General features: G+C 40.4%; 1 protein-coding gene across 1 annotated transcript; it reads right to left on the bottom strand.

Moving 5' to 3' along the window:
* Positions 1-417: 417 nt before the first annotated feature.
* LOC119196295 (mucin-2-like) lies at positions 418-16,819 on the bottom strand. The gene is made up of 44 exons (XM_062562991.1): positions 16,725-16,819; positions 16,375-16,630; positions 16,177-16,291; positions 15,884-15,974; positions 15,666-15,793; positions 15,359-15,575; positions 14,996-15,118; positions 14,792-14,906; positions 14,550-14,700; positions 14,322-14,435; positions 14,157-14,226; positions 13,906-14,043; positions 13,374-13,538; positions 13,169-13,263; positions 12,948-13,074; positions 12,564-12,819; positions 12,400-12,452; positions 12,190-12,293; positions 11,883-12,034; positions 11,633-11,771; positions 10,970-11,080; positions 10,668-10,847; positions 10,149-10,388; positions 9,894-10,050; positions 9,301-9,429; positions 8,866-9,065; positions 5,017-8,802; positions 4,750-4,924; positions 4,403-4,650; positions 4,087-4,270; positions 3,788-3,998; positions 3,512-3,687; positions 3,253-3,322; positions 2,605-2,705; positions 2,486-2,517; positions 2,214-2,391; positions 1,993-2,097; positions 1,860-1,900; positions 1,643-1,765; positions 1,444-1,542; positions 1,203-1,331; positions 1,075-1,114; positions 872-995; positions 418-766 (listed from the first exon to the last, which is right to left on the bottom strand). Exons 1-44 carry the CDS (start codon positions 16,798-16,800, stop codon positions 556-558), a joined length of 9,735 nt encoding a protein of 3,244 aa, XP_062418975.1. The 5' UTR covers positions 16,801-16,819; the 3' UTR covers positions 418-555.
* Positions 16,820-18,396: the final 1,577 nt, after the last annotated feature.

The following is an 18,396-nucleotide window of genomic DNA, read 5'->3' as shown; positions in this document are numbered from 1 at the left end:
AAAATTAGTGTGTGTTTTGAAAACAAGAAAAAGAGTCAAACAGAGAGACACAAAGGGAAATGCACGTTGAACAACAATAGTTTAGCTAGTTAATACTGTTTTGAGAGTGGAATTAGTATTTAGATTTATTTAGATATATTTTCTGCTATATCTGAGAGTCCAAACATTTGCTATTAAAGGTAAATTCTTTCATACATCTAACAAACAATGTATGACAACAAATTAATGTTGGCAAATCAAACACACGCTGCATTTCAATAGTAATGATCTAATTGGCCAATATGGAAATTAATATAAATATATTTTTAAACAGATATCCAAGTTAATTACAACTAAATGTGAGCAACAAAGCACTGAAACAATAAGATGACAACAGAAGTTGGCACAAGGACAAAAGGCAGAATGGGACACAAACAGCTTTGCATATTTTTATTTGATTAATAGACAGATATACTACAAAGGCAAGTGCTTTGTAAAATATCTAATGATTGTTTAGAAAATATGGGAAGAAACATTTACATTTCATTTCCATTAATTTGATGACCGATGTTTTCATCACACCAGTGTGGAGCTTCGCCTCCTGCGAGTAAGTTGTGCAGCAGCTTGGGTGCAGTCTCTGTGGCCACAGCCACACTCCTCCACGTGGGTGTAAGAAAAGGGCACCACATCTCCATTCAGACAGTGTAAGTCAACGGTGCGATTGCTGGAGCGTGTCTCCTTACAGCAGGAGCATGAATGGTGCATAGCAGCTGCCGCTTCAGAATACCTGAGGAAAGCAAAGGCAAAGTTGGTTAATGAACCCAGAATCTGTACAAAATCTTCAACATATTCAAGTCCACATCGTAACAGGTTTGAGCAGTCATATCCTTACTTGGTGAAAGTGTTGCAGGATCCTTCACAATATGGCATATCTACCTCCTGGTTAGACTGACAGCTGTTTTGCCTAACTTTCTGTTTCATGGATACTAATTTGCAGGCTTTATCCCTCGCCACACCTGTTCAAAAGAAACCCACAATTAGACTGTTCTCATTTAAGTACCTTTTACCCAAAATTATAGAACATTTCATACTCACAAATTTTACAACAGCCATTTGCTGCAGTCTCAATTGTGCCCTGAGGAGGTAAAGAATACTCTAAACATTTGTTCTCGCACAGCCAGACAAGCCGAATCTATTATTTTAAAGTGAAAAGTGATACTTACTGGTTGGCAGTCTTTCTGCAGGAATGCTGGGCAGACAACTTGCGAATTAAACGTTGTTAAAGTATCACCGACCTTAAGACAAGAGTAATGCTCGCACTGATTCAGCGGTGGTGACCAGGTATCTCCGGGCTAGAGAGCAATGGGACAGATATAGACAAAGACACACACACAGACATAAGAATACATATGTAATTTAGGCTTTATAACATGATCATGTTGAGTCCTAGATTATCCAACTTACCTTTAAGAGGTTCATAGTATCATTAAGAATGACAACACAGTGTGTCTGCACACACTTCCCACAGCATTCATTGGAATCAGTTTCCAGATATTCATATCCCTGAAAAGGGGGGTTTAAGTTACCACATGCTTTTTTTCCTGTTCGCTTTCCAAGAAAACATGTTCTCAAAACAATAACGAATGGTTGAAATTTATCTTACCATGTCACAGTCTTTTTCACATTTCTTGAAATCACAATTTATCTTGAAGAGACCAGAGCGCGGGTCCACCTCATTTGTACAGACACAATCCTGACATTCAGGCCCAGGAACTGGAGAGCCGGGCTAGCATGTAAAGAAGAAATGTAGTTATACAGTTTAGTTGAGCGTGTAGCCATACAGAAATGTTCTCACTAAAAGAAAAAGGTTTCTTATTTACCTGATATTCACTCTCTTTGTGAACACAAACCCTTTTTGGCTCTAGAAAAGAGCAAGACATTGGGGATGACATAAGAGTGTCACCAACATAACAAGGTTTTACATAAATTCAAACTATGAATTCATGAACTCACCGCAGCTTCGTTCTGGGCAGCATTTTCCCTCAGGAACACTAATAACGGGCCTGTATCCTATCGGACAGTTCATGTTGTAGACTGGGCAACGGTTGCTTTGACATTCTGTGGAGATAATATTCGTTTCATAGTAAACAATTAAGACGCTTCAAGTGTGTTACAACTGTACAACATTCTGAAAAAGCTGAAGGACAAATGTGCATCTATACTACATGTCTTACGGCAAACAAAGGCAGAGCAGCAAGAGTCTGATGGATTGGTTTGGTTGACGAGGACAAACCCAGGGCCACTGCAGTTTGCTATTGGTGGCTTTGGGCATGCCTTAGGTTTGCAAGTCACAGCCTTGGTCGACTCCTCACAAATGCAGGTTTGGCATTTGTACTCAAACCTTTCATTAAACTAAAAGAATAAAGAAGAATTGTGACTAAATTGTGTCTCGCATGTAGGCAGCACCGGTTAGTATTCTAAATGATCATGAATGTAAAAGACCAACCTCTCGGGGAATGCCCTCAGGATCAAGACATCCTATTGGAAGAAAAGCATTTCATGATTGATATAATATATAATATCTTGAGTTCAATGATAGGACTTGAGAATATACACCACACTTACCACACTTATCAACACATACACCAGAATCTTTGTTGAAGAGTTTCGTCCCATCAGGACAAAAGCAACCCTCTGTAGTGTAGTTCATGGTTGGTTCATTAGGACTGTAATATTGAATTGTGAAGATTTAGTCAAAAATGATTTGTATAGCACTTTTCAACACCCCCCACCCCCCTCGGTAATTAACAGAAGTGACAATAAATTACTCAAGAAACATATTGATTCAAACTAAATTACTGACTCGGTGAACTGCCGGTTGCAGGCAGAGCATTCCATAGCATGCCACTGACTCAAAAGCTTGATATCAGAAACAAAGCAATCGTTTATAACAAAGGTCACAAAGTGTGTCATATATGCTACAGAGAGCCAGTGAAGTGATCTGAGTGTGGGGTGTGGGGGGTGTGGGGGATTAACTACAGACGGTTAATAGCAGACATACTGAGTGAGGAGAAAAGTGGATCACGGTAACTAACACGCACAGTAAGAACACTCCAACATTTTCCTTATACATCTTTCTTTAACAAATTACTATTTCCGTTCATTGTGTAATATACTATCACTTAAATACTGCCAATATCCATTATGATCTTAGTCTACAGTGGGCGGAATTAACTACAAAAGCTAATTACCTAATTCATATGTTTTACTTACTTGTCGTCACAGGTTGCTTGTTCTGCAGGACCACATGGTTTGTAAACTTTGTTTGACGGGCATCCACTCGCTGTTAGTGAAGAAAATAACTTAATTAGTTCTTTTGAGAATACATACTTCCTACCTACTGTATGAAGGTATTATTAACAGAATCCTGTTTAATGTGTACTGGATATAACACAACTAAATTAAATGAGTTACCCCTTTTCATTCCAATACTCTCAAAATGTGCAATTGATGACAGGGAGGAGTTGCTTACCACACAGGGTGGTGTGGTTCCTCCAGTGCAGACAAACCCCCGCCTGAGCACAGGCAGCGGCGTAAGTCTGTAAACTTGTGCATTCTACTGTTGGGTTGGAAACATGGCAGCTATCAAAAACACAACCTCGGTAGAAATTGTCCGGAGGGACAAAGGGATGGCACGCTGCGAACACACTGCGAAAGTATAACACAACAAAAATTTAATTAAAATGTATTATTGTATTATTTGTGGGGTGTCTATGTCTATTGATATTGTTGATTAGATAATGTCTACCTGCTCGTAAGCAGGTGACATATGGAGTCTGGTTTGCAGGGAGTAAAGGTTGGTGGAGGCCCAGGTACATTAGTGGGCAGTACAGATGGTATTTGGCATGTGGGTTGGTAAATGTGTTTTGCAGGCCAATAGTCAGCCATCACTGCACAATTTTCTATCAGCTTGCCTCCAGGCAGCATGCAGTCATCAGCCTGGTTGTTATTGCATGTCCCTGATTGTAATCCGAAAGCAGTTTAAATTTAGTCAACTTTAAACAAATGATTTGCCAATATGGCCACAGGTGAAAGATATGTTCTTACCACAGTGTCCTTGTGTGTTACCACCAAAATATTGATATGGAAGGGTGACACTGAAGCCAGTTATTCCAAATGTAATGACCACTTTTAGGAAGGGGATCTCCAAAATAAGGTTGATTCCAGTATCTAAGATTTTAACACTGTGCTGTGAAAATGGTAGTTTCAGGCGGACTCCATTTATCTGTGCCTACAAGAAAAAAGGTTAACACACATAAGAAGAAAACAAATCTGTAGTATGACAAAAGGTTTGATCACACTATTCCATATTTTCATTGACAGTGATACAAGTGATACTTATTATGATTATATATTGTCTTACCTCTAACTGCGCTGCTCCAATGAGGTTATGATTTATGAGTGTAATAACCTGTCCTTTGTAAGATATAATTATTGATCGTGGACAAGAAACATCTTCAGTGGGATCACAAAAGACATTGTCAATATAAATGTTCAAATTATGTTTTGGTAACATTTCTTCCATCAAGACGTAAGTACAGTTTCCTTGATAACTGTAGAATAATCCATCAAATGTGATGTAATGAGGATCTCCCCAGCCTTCACAGACGCCTGAAAAAAACATCATACAAATATTAACAATTTACTTATGAGAGAAATGTAAAAATTAATATATATGTCAGAAACCCTTTTAAAGACAGAATGGCTTACAGTCACATGCGTAATGCTGACAGCAGTGGTACTCATCCCACACCAAAACTGGATCCTTTTCATTGCTACAAGTGATGTTCTTAAGGGGTGGACATTCCAATGGAAAAACTTCAATTGTATTATTCTCAATGCAACGGGCCATGAGGCACTCACACAAATGGAACGTCTCATTTTGCTAGTGTAAAGAGAAAAAAAGGGGAAATATTTAAACTATATTGCAATAAATACCATAAAATGTTAATGTTTGAGATACGATAGAATTCTTACTGTTACATTCCATTCAGGACAAATGGTTGTTCCAGTTGGGGGGATTGTATATTCTGTCGTTGTGGTTGGTTTTTCTGTTGTAGTTGTAGGTGTAGTTGAAGGTGGTTCAGTTGGTGGGCTTGTAGTTCTAGGTGTAGTTGTAGGTGGTTCAGTTGGTGGGGATGTAGTTGTAGGTGGTTCAGTTGGTGGGGTTGTAGTTCTAGGTGTAGTTGTAGGTGGTTCAGTTGGTGGCGTTGTAGTTGTAGGTGGTACAGTGGTTGTAGTGGTTGTGGGCTTCTGGGTTGTGGTAGGTTCTTCTGTTGTAGTTCTAGGTGTAGTTGTAGGTGGTTCAGTTGGTGGGGATGTAGTTGTAGGTGGTTCAGTTGGTGGGGTTGTAGTTGTAGGTGGTTCAGTTGGTGGGGATGTAGTTGTAGGTGGTTCAGTTGGTGGGGCTGTAGTTCTAGGTGTAGTTGTAGGTGGTTCAGTTGGTGGCGTTGTAGTTGTAGGTGGTACAGTGGTTGTAGTTGTTGTGGGCTTCTGGGTTGTGGTGGGTTCTTCTGTTGTAGTTCTAGGTGTAGTTGTAGGTGGTTCAGTTGGTGGGGATGTAGTTGTAGGTGGTTCAGTTGGTGGGGTTGTAGTTCTAGGTGTAGTTGTAGGTGGTTCAGTTGGTGGCGTTGTATTTGTAGGTGGTACAGTGGTTGTAGTTGTTGTGGGCTTCTGGGTTGTGGTAGGTTCTTCTGTTGTAGTTCTACGTGTAGTTGTAGGTGGTTCAGTTGGTGGGGATGTAGTTGTAGGTGGTTCAGTTGGTGGGGTTGTAGTTCTAGGTGTAGTTGTAGGTGGTTCAGTTGGTGGCGTTGTAGTTGTAGGTGGTACAGTGGTTGTAGTTGTTGTGGGCTTCTGGGTTGTGGTAGGTTCTTCTGTTGTAGTTCTAGGTGTAGTTGTTGGTGGTTCAGTTGGTGGGGATGTAGTTGTAGGTGGTTCAGTTGGTGGCGTTGTAGTTGTAGGTGGTACAGTGGTTGTAGTTGTTGTGGGCTTCTGGGTTGTGGTAGGTTCTTCTGTTGTAGTTCTAGGTGTAGTTGTAGGTGGTTCAGTTGGTGGGGATGTAGTTGTAGGTGGTTCAGTTGGTGGGGTTGTAGTTCTAGGTGTAGTTGTAGGTGGTTCAGTTGGTGTCGTTGTAGGTGGTACAGTGGTTGTAGTTGTTGTGGGCTTCTGGGTTGTTGTTGGTTCTTCTGTTGTAGTTCTAGGTGTAGTTGTAGGTGGTTCAGTTGGTGGGGATGTAGTTGTAGGTGGTTCAGTTGGTGGGGTTGTAGTTCTAGGTGTAGTTGTAGGTGGTTCAGTTGGTGGCGTTGTAGTTGTAGGTGGTACAGTGGTTGTAGTTGTTGTGGGCTTCTGGGTTGTTGTTGGTTCTTCTGTTGTAGTTCTAGGTGTAGTTGTAGGTGGTTCAGTTGGTGGGGATGTAGTTGTAGGTGGTTCAGTTGGTGGGGCTGTAGTTCTAGGTGTAGTTGTAGGTGGTTCAGTTGGTGGCGTTGTAGTTGTAGGTGGTACAGTGGTTGTAGTTGTTGTGGGCTTCTGGGTTGTTGTTGGTTCTTCTGTTGTAGTTCTAGGTGTAGTTGTAGGGGATGTAGTTGTAGGTGGTTCAGTTGGTGGGGTTGTAGTTCTAGGTGTAGTTGTAGGTGGTTCAGTTGGTGTCGTTGTAGGTGGTACAGTGGTTGTAGTTGTTGTGGGCTTCTGGGTTGTAGTTGGTTCTTCTGTTGTAGTTCTAGGTGTAGTTGTAGGTGGTTCAGTTGGTGGGGATGTAGTTGTAGGTGGTTCAGTTGGTGGGGTTGTAGTTCTAGGTGTAGTTGTAGGTGGTTCAGTTGGTGTCGTTGTAGGTGGTACAGTGGTTGTAGTTGTTGTGGGCTTCTGGGTTGTAGTTGGTTCTTCTGTTGTAGTTCTAGGTGTAGTTGTAGGTGGTTCAGTTGGTGGGGATGTAGTTGTAGGTGGTTCAGTTGGTGGGGTTGTAGTTCTAGGTGTAGTTGTAGGTGGTTCAGTTGGTGGTATTGTAGTTGTAGGTGGTTGGGTTGTAGTTGTAGGTGGTTCAGTTGGTGGGGTTGTAGTTGTAGGTGCAGGTGTAGTTGATGGGGTTGTAGAATGTGTAGTTGTGGTTGGCTCTTGGGTTGTTGTTGAACATGTGTCTACTTCACAACATACTCTGATCTTATAGTTGAAACATTTTCTTGGAGGTTTTTTTTGGTCCTCTTTTCTACATATTAAACCATTTCCCACATCACAAGAAACAACTTGGCCAGTCTGACTCACAAAGTCATTGAAATCTTTGTCAGGATAATCTGTTGCTCTACAGTCAATTTCTTTTGTATTGTTGCATATTTGTTTACCACTACTTAAGATGTTTTCATATGTTTCAAAGTCATTTTTGTCCTGTAGTGGGTTATGCACATCATACCATTCTGACCACTCACATGTTGTAACACAAGGTGTGGTTGTAGGTGGTTTAGTTGGTGGGGTTGTAGTTGTAGGTGGTGGGGTTGTAGTTGTAGGTGGTTCAGTTGGTGGGGTTGTAGTTGTAGGTGGTTGGGTTGTGGTTGTAGGTGGTTCAGTTGGTGGGGTTGTAGTTGTAGGTGGTGGGGTTGTAGTTGTAGGTGGTTCAGTTGGTGGGGTTGTAGTTGTAGGTGGTTGGGTTGTAGTTGTAGGCGGTTCAGTTGGTGGGGTTGTAGTTGTAGGTGGTGGGGTTGTAGTTGTAGGTGGTTCAGTTGGTGGGGTAGTAGTTGTAGGTGGTTGGGTTGGTGGGGTTGTAGTTGTAGGTGGAGGGGTTGTAGTTGTAGGTGGTTCAGTTGGTGGGGTTGTAGTTGTAGGTGGTTGGGTTGTAGTTGTAGGCGGTTCAGTTGGTGGGGTTGTAGTTGTAGGTGGTGGGGTTGTAGTTGTAGGTGGTTCAGTTGGTGGGGTAGTAGTTGTAGGTGGTTGGGTTGGTGGGGTTGTAGTTGTAGGTGGTGGGGTTGTAGTTGTAGGTGGTTCAGTTGGTGGGGTTGTAGTTGTAGGTGGTGGGGTTGTAGTTGTAGGTGGTTCAGTTGGTGGGGTAGTAGTTGTAGGTGGTGGAGTTGTAGTTGTAGGTGGTTGGGTTGGTGGGGTTGTAGTTGTAGTTGTAGGCGGTTCAGTTGGTGGGGTTGTAGTTGTAGGTGGTGGGGTTGTAGTTGTAGGTGGTAGGGTTGTAGTTGTAGGTGGTGGGGTTGTAGTTGTAGGTGGTGGGGTTGTAGTTGTAGGTGGTTGGGTTGTAGTTGTAGGTGGTTCAGTTGGTGGGGTTGTAGTTGTAGGTGGTTGGGTTGTAGTTGTAGGTGGTGCAGTTGGTGGGATTGTAGTTGTAGGTGCAGGTGTAGTTATAGAATGTGTAGTTGTGGTTGGCTCTTGGGTTGTTGTTGAACATGTGTCTACTTCACAACATACTCTGATCTTATAGTTGAAACATTTTCTTGGAGGTTTTTTCTGGTCCTCTTTTCTACATATTAAACCATTTCCCACATCACAAGAAACAACTTGGCCAGTCTGACTCACAAAGTCATTGAAATCTTTGTCAGGATAATCTGTTGCTCTACAGTCAATTTCTTTTGTATTGTTGCATATTTGTTTACCACTATTTAAGATGTTTTCATATGTTTCAAAGTCATTTTTGTCCTGTAGTGGGTTATGCACATCATACCATTCTGACCACTCACATGTTGTAACACAAGGTGTAGTTGTAGGTGGTGGGGTTGTAGTTGTAGGTGGTTCAGCTGGTGGAGTTGTAGTTGTAGGTGGTGGGGTTGTAGTTGTAGGTGGTTCAGTTGGTGGGGTTGTAGTTGTAGGTGGTTCAGTTGGTGGCGTTGTAGTTGTAGGTGGTGTTGTAGTTGTAGGTGGTTGGGTTGTAGTTGTAGGTGGTTCAGTTGGTGGAGTTGTAGTTGTAGGTGGTGGGGTTGTAGATTGTGTAGTTGTGGTTGTTGTGGGCTCCGTGGGTGTGGTTGTTCCTTCACATTCCTCCACACACCACCCTGTTTCCTCATCAAATATGGGCTTGTCTTCTGGGCACTTGGGGTAACAACCTGTAAAAAGATGTGAAAACATGTGTTATATTTTGTCATTGCTTTTTTAAATCAATGAAACTGGGTAGCTGGTCTTACATGTATTCTTATTTTTTTTATATCAATGAAACAGAAACTGGGTAGTTGTTAAATGTAGTTCTATTTCAAGTTTGCCTCATTTGATCCATTTACGATAAAAACATTTCAATAGCTTATCATTCAGAGGTAAGGTCAGACACTGTGAGTCACCCCTTACCTTCTAGGTTGGGTAAAGGTTCGCTACAAATTCCTTCTGGATTCAAACAGGTCTTGTAGCAAGGTTTGTGGCAGGGGTTGTAGTGCCACTTGCATTCTTCTGGCTTATTGTAGTAATCACAATAGACAGCTAAAAAAGAAATTAATACAAGTTGTTAACAAAGGTTGTTGTCTTGATGGGTTATATGGTGAAGGAGAGCTCCAACTTTAAGCAGAGGATACGCAAAATGAGCGGATGAGACTTAAGGGGATAAGATGCACTAAAGGATCCAGCCAGCCAAGATTCAAGCCAGGGACACATTTGCACACAAGTTTTCCCAGCATTAAGTTTTATTTATTTAAAGTAAGGATATGATCACTAACTCACTGAGAAAAAGGCGATGCCTATTTACATTTGGTGCCCATTCCCATATTAAATATATGATAATGAAAAAGGTGGACTATTATATGCCATATATGGAATGAAAATAACATCAAATCATAATATATATATGCAAACATATATGAGGTCATACGATTTTTTGTTATCTAAAACATTCCAAGCACCAGAAAATTGGTTGTATCCGAGGGTATTTGTTTTTTGCTTTTACTTACGACAGATTTCCGGTGTTCTCCATGCCACACAGACAGAAGCCTCGTTACAAGCTTGAGCGTACGCTGCGACTGCTGAGCAGAAACACTCGCAGTCCCCTCCAGTGTCGCAGGCACACGAGTCTTTCACACAGTTTTCATAAAATGGCTTGGGATCTACCTGTTCAGTTATAAAAATATATGATTGATTTTTGAATATGGGTAAGGTGTTTTCAACCATCATGATAAATTAGAAATGAATTAGAAATGTGTTATTACCTTATTGTGGCACTGTTTGAACGTATCTCCGGTTATAATGCTGCACATAACCTTTGCCCAATGATGTCGATTGGGTTTTACTGCACAAGCATCAGTAACTATATCAACATCTGGGCACTGGCTTGACACTTTCCAGCTATTCGCAAATTCTAACGGATTGCTCACTACCAGCTGACCCTGGGTAGTGAAGTCGTTCTGTCCATCACCATCAAAATCTCCACAAAGGCCACATACCTCTCCCTGTGCAGCCAAATAAAAGAGGTCAATTGCTTTTTTCAATTAAAGATAATATTCTATATGAATATACTACACTTTGGAATTATAAGGAACACACATACCACAGGCAATAATATACTTCATGTTGACTGACAATAATTAGTTTTAAACATAGTACTCTAATAATATAAAGCTTTAAAAGTGGTGTAAGAAAATAATCAATAAAGAAAGCTAGAACGCAGCTATTAACAGTTCCTATAACAGATCTACGCATTAATCATATGAACAATTACTGTGACTCACGTTGTGGTGTGGTTCCAAGACGATGCGAACAGTTGTTTTGCCATCCCAGATCACGACCAGACCAATGGCAGATTCTATCACCACGTACAAGCCAACCTTCCTTATTGTGTATTGGATCTCAGCACCATGTCCCAGGTCGACCTCTTCATATTTACCCTTTGAAAGTTTGACTTCCATTCGCTGTAATGTAAAAGATACATATTTTCATTCTAATGTAAAAACAGCAGTTTGATATACAACATTTATTTGATTATGATGAATACTTTTGCCACCAAAGGCATATCAGGTGTATGAGGTCTTACCCCTAGCTGGATTCTGACAGCTTTGGAGCACGTGGTGCCTGTCGTCCCACATGGAATGTTTTCTGTGATAACGCTAAAGCTTTCCGCTACTGTTTTATTGCCACATTTGTTCTTCAAAGAGAGAAATTGGATAAACATTATTGCTTTTTACCTTTATAGCAGACAGCGTTCTGTGATGAAGTCAAACTTGGCAGCTTGGCTTTTAATAGCCCACAATGGTTTGAAATGTTTTAGTAATTGATCCCAAGCAAAAGGTGAATATACTGTATATTTATGTTCATTCATATTTTTCATTATCACAATAATAATCTTAAAATGAATGATGGTAAACATAGCAAATACTATACCTGTGTCTGTCATGAATGAAACCCAACGCAAAAGTATAAATTTAACTAAATTTAACAGTATAAAGTCACTCCCTAATCACTAAATAGTGTACTACATTCACTGTGAGGCTTTTAATTCAAGGGTCTGAATTCTGTATATGCAGTTGAATAACGCAACAGTTTTCATGGTTCCAAAATGTGATAAGTAAATGTACAAAATCTCAATATTCTGCTGGCAATTGATTGTCCATTAAATATGTATTCTTGAATGAGTGAGGAAGGGAGAGAATTCAGACACAGGCTAGACTTATGGAAGATTTAAGCAAGCTTTGTTTACCTTTACAGCAACATAGGCACAATGTCCTTGAAATCCATACGATCGCTGATCAAATGTCTTGTAGTGACCACTCCCATAAATAACACAAGTTCCTGGACATTTTTCCTTGCTGCACTCCCAGCTTCCACTTTTGCAGGTGCTAGATGAGAAACGGTTAAGCATCATACAGCGTTTTGAATGCTACGATGCAGTTAAACATGATGATACATCTGTAATAGTATACATCTTATACATCTGAGTAAGGTCATACCAGGTGTTGCACTGATCAGGGATTTGGGATCCAAGGGCATAAATGTGCCCATCGTGTTGACATGGACATTGATTTTCTGTCACACAGGAACCTTTGCCATCATCAAGGAGGCCAGCTGGACACCGGCAGCCAGATTCACACTCTGTGGAGTCCTGGTGAAATTGAAAGATCACAATGATGAAACAAAATTGAAAATGTAGTTCAAATGTATTTAGACACTGCTGTTGAACCTACTATAATAACATCCTCCACGGAAAACATTGTCCACCATTAAAATCAGGAACAATTTTTAACGCTTAGCACTCACACAATCATCGCTGTCCAAATTCAGACAAGTTCGAGCACAGTGCAGTTTCAGCTCTCCTGCGGCCGCCGAGGAGCAGTTGAAGAACGTTTTTGGAAACGGGCATGCTGTAACAAGAGTAGCAACATATTTGATGGACATATTCATTGTCAACAAGACCAGAATCAGTACAAAGTGCTTGTGTTGTGGTCCAACATTTTTTTTTAAACCTACTTGATGAACGGGCTCTCCAAGAATGGCAATGAAGCATTCCATTGGTACACACACTAGAAAAATACACCAAAATATCAGAATGTAGTTATCTTAAAACTTAAATACTGCTAGCTTTCCAATTACGCAAGACCCTAGGTCTAGGATCATTAAAACAACAGACTCACCAGTGCTCATCTTTGATACTGATGGACTTTCCTGACTTGACGTAGGCTTCATTGTGGTAGCAGGGACATTTTGCCGTGGGAACGCAGATGCCATTTTCATTTAGGTATAGACCCTCAGAGCAGGAGCAGCCATCCACGGGCAAGAAGTCAGAAGTGCAACTTTGCTGCATTGTGCTCAGTGATCTGCAAGTCAACTGGCACCTCTGATGCTTGTAAGAGAAGATCTGCGATGTCGGGCAGCTCTTTGTGTATTTATCTGTTTTGTGCAAAGTGTCAGGGGGGTTACTTAGTAGCTGTGTGATTAACTAATGAAAGGAAAGACATTGATCAAACTCCAGATGTCAAGACTCAACTTTCGCAGAGAACAAAGTGGGAAATCCTTACCGCACACATTCTCCCTCCAGTCTGTCAAGAGCACTCCCCTCGATGCACAAGCCCGAGCGTAGGAGGAGAAGACGGCGCACAAGCAGTCTTCACTCTTCTCACAGTTACAGCTAGCATAAGTACATCGCTGCAGGAGACGGAAAACACTGTTACTGAATCACAGTCCCAACAAAATGACTTTTTAAGTGTGTGACCAACAGAACAAACAGGTTTTGCAGTACCTTGTAGTATATCTCAGGGTCCACCACTGAACGGCACGGCGCAAAATTGCTTTCTGGACTCAGTAGCAATGCACACCAGTGTTTAGCATACAATTCTGGAGAAGCAAAAAACCTTTTAGGTTAAATTTCTACAACTCTGTTGAACTGTCTAATTGGCTTAAGCACACTTTTCAAATTCTTATACAAATAAATGAAATGTTTATACCGTTTTCCACACTAAGGGAACAGGGGTCCTCAAGTCTTTCCTCTCTGTCTTGGCACATGAGGTTAGCCTTCCAGGAGTTACTAAACATTAGGGCCGTTCCCTCAACCATCCCCTGAGGAGTCTTCATGTCATCAGACAGGACCATGTTGTAGTTCCCGCATAAACCTGAAGAAAACAAAGAGTTAAGGAAACTAAAGTAGAATTTTATCATTCACTCATAATCGTGAAATAGTCAAATGGAAGCTGCCAATCCATATCATTATTTAACAACTCATCTAGGACTTTAGTTAATTTATTTGAATTTAAAAAGAAGAACTGAAGAAGAAGAATTTTCTTTATTGTGTTCATCATTATTAGCAGGAAGAAGATGGAAGAAGGTACAACAGGTGTATATTTGAATCCACTAAAAATTAACTCATACATATATATATTTGCATTTTATGTACATTGTTTTCTTTTCTTCACTTGGTTGTTGTTTCATTTTTTTGTCATTGTATGATGAAGCTAGATGTTAGACAAATTAAAGCATTACCTTTCGTCTTTGCTCTGTAGCTTTGTTCCAGGCTTACATAGACTTGCATAACAGGCACATGTTGGATCTGAATTTGCAACCCAAAACTGGTCTGGAGCAAGATGTGAAAGGATGAAGCATGGAATATGCTGATGTCCCCTTTGGATAAAGACAAAAACAGAAAAATTGGGATCATCGGTGTCATTGCATGAATATCAGAAGGCCATGACATGTTTCATGTTTCTTGATGGGTTTCTTGTTGCCTGACCTACCTGAGTGGTACGGCAAACTGATGATCTGCATGTTCTGTTTCACTGTGCCATCAGAGGTGAACATTAACACCTGAATCATTCAAACAAAATCATTCATTACAGTTGTGGTTGCAGATATCAGTGTAAACTTATTAAAGCCACCTTTCCTGACAGACTTTCACTCACGTTGTTTTTGTCGTTGTTCAGCAGGATTTTAAGGCTCTTAAGACAAGTGTCAAATTCTTGATTTGCACAAGGCACCAATTGAACCAGGATGGTAAACTTTGGACTTGCATGATCCTGAAATATACAAAGTATGAGCGATTTCATTTATTTGTATATATATTTATACATCAGGTTCATTACACAGTATTTGTTCTGCCACTCAGTTGGATACATCTATGACTCATTCACCTTGCTTTGCACTTTAGCTAGAGTGTAGTAACAGTCTCCATGGAAGGTGTAGGTCTTTCCGTCAAAGGTAGTTACGTGTGAACCCTCTTCAACAGCACATGTAGCGGGTGCAAGAAGGCTCTCACAAGCCCATCTACCCTCAACACATGTACTGAGACAAGCCAAGCAGTTTAAGTTAACAATACAACATGAACAATTAAGGCATCCACATGAAATATTATGCTGATATATATTCAACATACCACTCCTCTCTGTCCTGTCGGTAGACTTCACCAGAGTTGTAGATTTTGTTGTGTTTGCACTGACATTCAGATTGAGCGATACAACCTCTCATTGAAATGTCATCAAACACAGTTCCTGAAGAAGAAAAGATTGACATGAAGAGAAACATTCTCGGACTATGAAATCCAAAGCTGATAGAATATTAATGGGTGACCAGCACTGACCAGGAGGACAGAAGCAGCCGTCGGTTTTATGGTCCTCACACAGTGAACTTGTGTCTAGTGCACATGTATCCATGCAAGGGGAACCGCTCTCTTCATAAACCATGTTGTACGGGCACTGTTTAGCTGTGAAGATATGGTCCAATGAATTAAATTGAGGATTAGAGTTCGTTTTAATTTTCAGTCTAAAAAACAGTCTATAGATAAGTTTAATAAAGATATTCACATAGCATCACATATAACATATTCAGTTAAAGACACTGGACCTTATCAGGTGCAATAAGGATGGGTTGCATTACATTAAACTAATTTCAGTACCCTCTCCACCCTGTGGTGTACGCAATATAAACTGAGAAGAGAACGTACCACAGAACTGAGGCGTCCTCCAGTTGGGAGGATGCCCTCCTGCGTGGGAACACTGTCGAGAGAACTCAGAGAGCGTGCTGCAGACACAAAAGTCATTTGTATTGTTGGCACATCCACACATGTCCTGCACACAGGCCTGGATGTAAGGCTCGGGGTTAATCAGTCTGCTGCAGGAGCTCCAGGCGTCTGAATGCAGCATCTGGTTGCAGGTGGTTTGCTAAAAAAGACAAAAAGGAAAACAAGTTGCAAATGCTACCCGGTTAATTAAATATCACCATCGCTAACACTCGGTGGACAATGAACTCACAAACTCTTTGCATGAATCCAGCACAGTCTCCAGGGATTCCTCTTCCTCCTCATAGGGATCCTCGCAATCATCGTTGGGACGATGGACTTTCTGCTTGTTTCCAAACTCAATGGGGCTGATTTTGCGACCTGTATTTGATTGTTAATATAAAGTCAAATGATAAAGATGCAGTGGATGGTTGAAGAAATGCATTCATTGAGTAGTGAATGAATATATACCATTATGAACAAACTCATTGTGGGAAAGGACACCGTTGAAGTCTCCACAAAGTCCACAAGTACGATTCACATAATCTGCATCCAGTTCCACCTACAAAACAGCAAGTGTTTTTGACAAGATCTTTAACATTTCGAATAATTCCTTGAATAAAGTAGGAATTCAACTAGACATAACTGAGATGATTGTGTTTCTGTGAGTTTGGACTGTTACATCTTGATTAAAGAAAAAGTAGGGTCACACAAGCTACTTTGCGAAGAGCCCTGTAGAGATTTTTCTCCCTGGTATATCATACCATGACTGCATCATCCCCGTTCCACATGACTGTGATGCCAACTTTAGATTGGAGCTTGATGTACACAGCATTATTTTCCAATTGTACCCCTCCACTGTAGTAAGGTGTTTTAACACTGGGGGGAAAAACAGATTTTCCTTCTTAGTTATAGTGCATAAATATCATAAAAAAGGAGAAGGTGTATGGTGTTTCACTTACGGGAGGTCATTCACAGTGATCATGTCCTTGGTGATGTAGAACAAAAGGTCATTGATGGTGACCACCACATGGCTGACTTGAGGGTTTCCTTCTTTGTCTTTCCTCTTCATGTGCACGGAGAACTCCTGGTAGGACTCGTGGCAATCGGAAACCAGGTTGTACTCACACATACCAGGAAACTGATACACGTTTCCGTCAAAGGTCTTGAAGTGCTCTCTGCCCCAAGTGCTGCAGATGCTGCTGACGTGGTTGCGAACTGAGGGAGAATTTCAAGTGGAAAAAAAGCATTTTGACTTACCAAATGTTCAACGTGACCGATATCGGAGGCCAGGCATCATTCATTAGCTTACCCAGTCTGGCTTGAACATCGAAGACACTGGCAAAGGACAGAGCAACGAAACACAACCACACACATTGCCCCCTCATTTTTGCCACTGTGGGCTTGCGGTCACCAAAGGAGGTAATAGTTCTACTGCTCTCTGACACCCCTTTATATAGAGACCACGCTTTCTGTTTTTCTGTTTTAGTTTGAACTTAAGTTTTATTGCCAGGACATGGGAAACATGTGCTGAATGAAGGTCTGACGACTTTTACAAGTCCAATATAATCATTATAATAATCTACATCCTCATTGCTTGACTGAATAAATATGCACATTGATTAAGAATGTTTATTCTCAGAGGACAGTTTTGTTAACAGTGTTCTCCTTTCATCATATTTAACATAAAGGTAGTTTATTCTGGATTAAATTAGTTGTAATTAGAATTACATGCTTAGGATTCTTTGCAATTTTATTTTTTATTAAGTGATTAGAACTTAGAATCCATGATACCTTAGTATGACAACTATGCCATCATATGGTTAAACAGTAAATAGGTATATTTCCCAAGTATTGTACTGTTGTCACACCCTGTTACACCCATTGTCAGCTAGGATGTGCTTTTGCACGCAACACTAAACAGGATGGACAGGTACGGATTACCCCACCAAACACCCTCCGTGCAAACAATGAAAATTATACAACCAATTTCCAGGAAACTTTACAATTTACTTTTTACTGATGTAGTAAAAACAAATCATAATGACAGGTTGAGATATTGAGAGGGCAAAGGCAGAGACACTTTTTTTTTCAACTGTGCGTGAAAAGGCTTTGACAAAGGTCTGTGCACATTGTGCCTTTGTAGTTAAACTTTAATCTGTTTGTTTTTGTCATCTAATTGCATCTGGGCCATAGATAACACAGGATATGCAAATAAGTGAACCACATCCTTGATTACAGTCATCGCGTACCTGCAGTGTCATCCGAAGAGCCAAAACTTGGCACATGCAGGTGCCACATTTCCAACTCACTGACATAAGTAACAAGTGACGCTGGTTAGTGTCGTGAAAAGTTAAGACAATATTTTACTCCAAGTCCAGTACAAATTTACCAACACCAAAATTGTTTAATCATTGACAGATTTTGGCACATATTACTAAAAACTAACTTGTTATTAATAAAAACGAAATAAATTATATTTATACATTATACATTTATTTCTGTGATAATTGTCCAATCTTTTTCTTGGAAACAAACATAATTATTATCACAATTACTTCATATGCTCTCAAAAACATGCAAACCATGCTTTGGACCATTCCAATATCGTAACAGCTGCATGATGAGTAAAGTGCACAGTTATTCCTGTCTGACAGACAGTGTCTATTCAGGGAAGAAAGCTACATTACATTACATTAAATGTCATTTAGCTGACGCTTTTATCCAAAGCGAGTTATAATAAGTTGACTTAACTAATTACCTTAGGACTGTTAGGATCAGAGGCTGGATACTGTTGCAGATTTTTAAATTCGTCATAATACTATTTAACATTCAACACTGTCATCATGCCCCAAACACCAGACTAAAATAATACAGTGTCTGAATAAAGATTATAGTTTTGATGGACGATATACAAACAGAGTGGTCAAATACAATAATTTGTACAAATGTTCTACTGCGATTTATGTTTTTTATGGGCTAAA

Source organism: Pungitius pungitius, chromosome 6 (assembly GCF_949316345.1).
Source record: "Pungitius pungitius chromosome 6, fPunPun2.1, whole genome shotgun sequence".
Classification (NCBI taxonomy): Eukaryota; Metazoa; Chordata; class Actinopteri; order Perciformes; family Gasterosteidae; genus Pungitius; species Pungitius pungitius.
The sequence above is the reverse complement of the archived record's forward strand: the minus strand, read 5'-3'. Positions and strand labels throughout refer to the sequence as shown.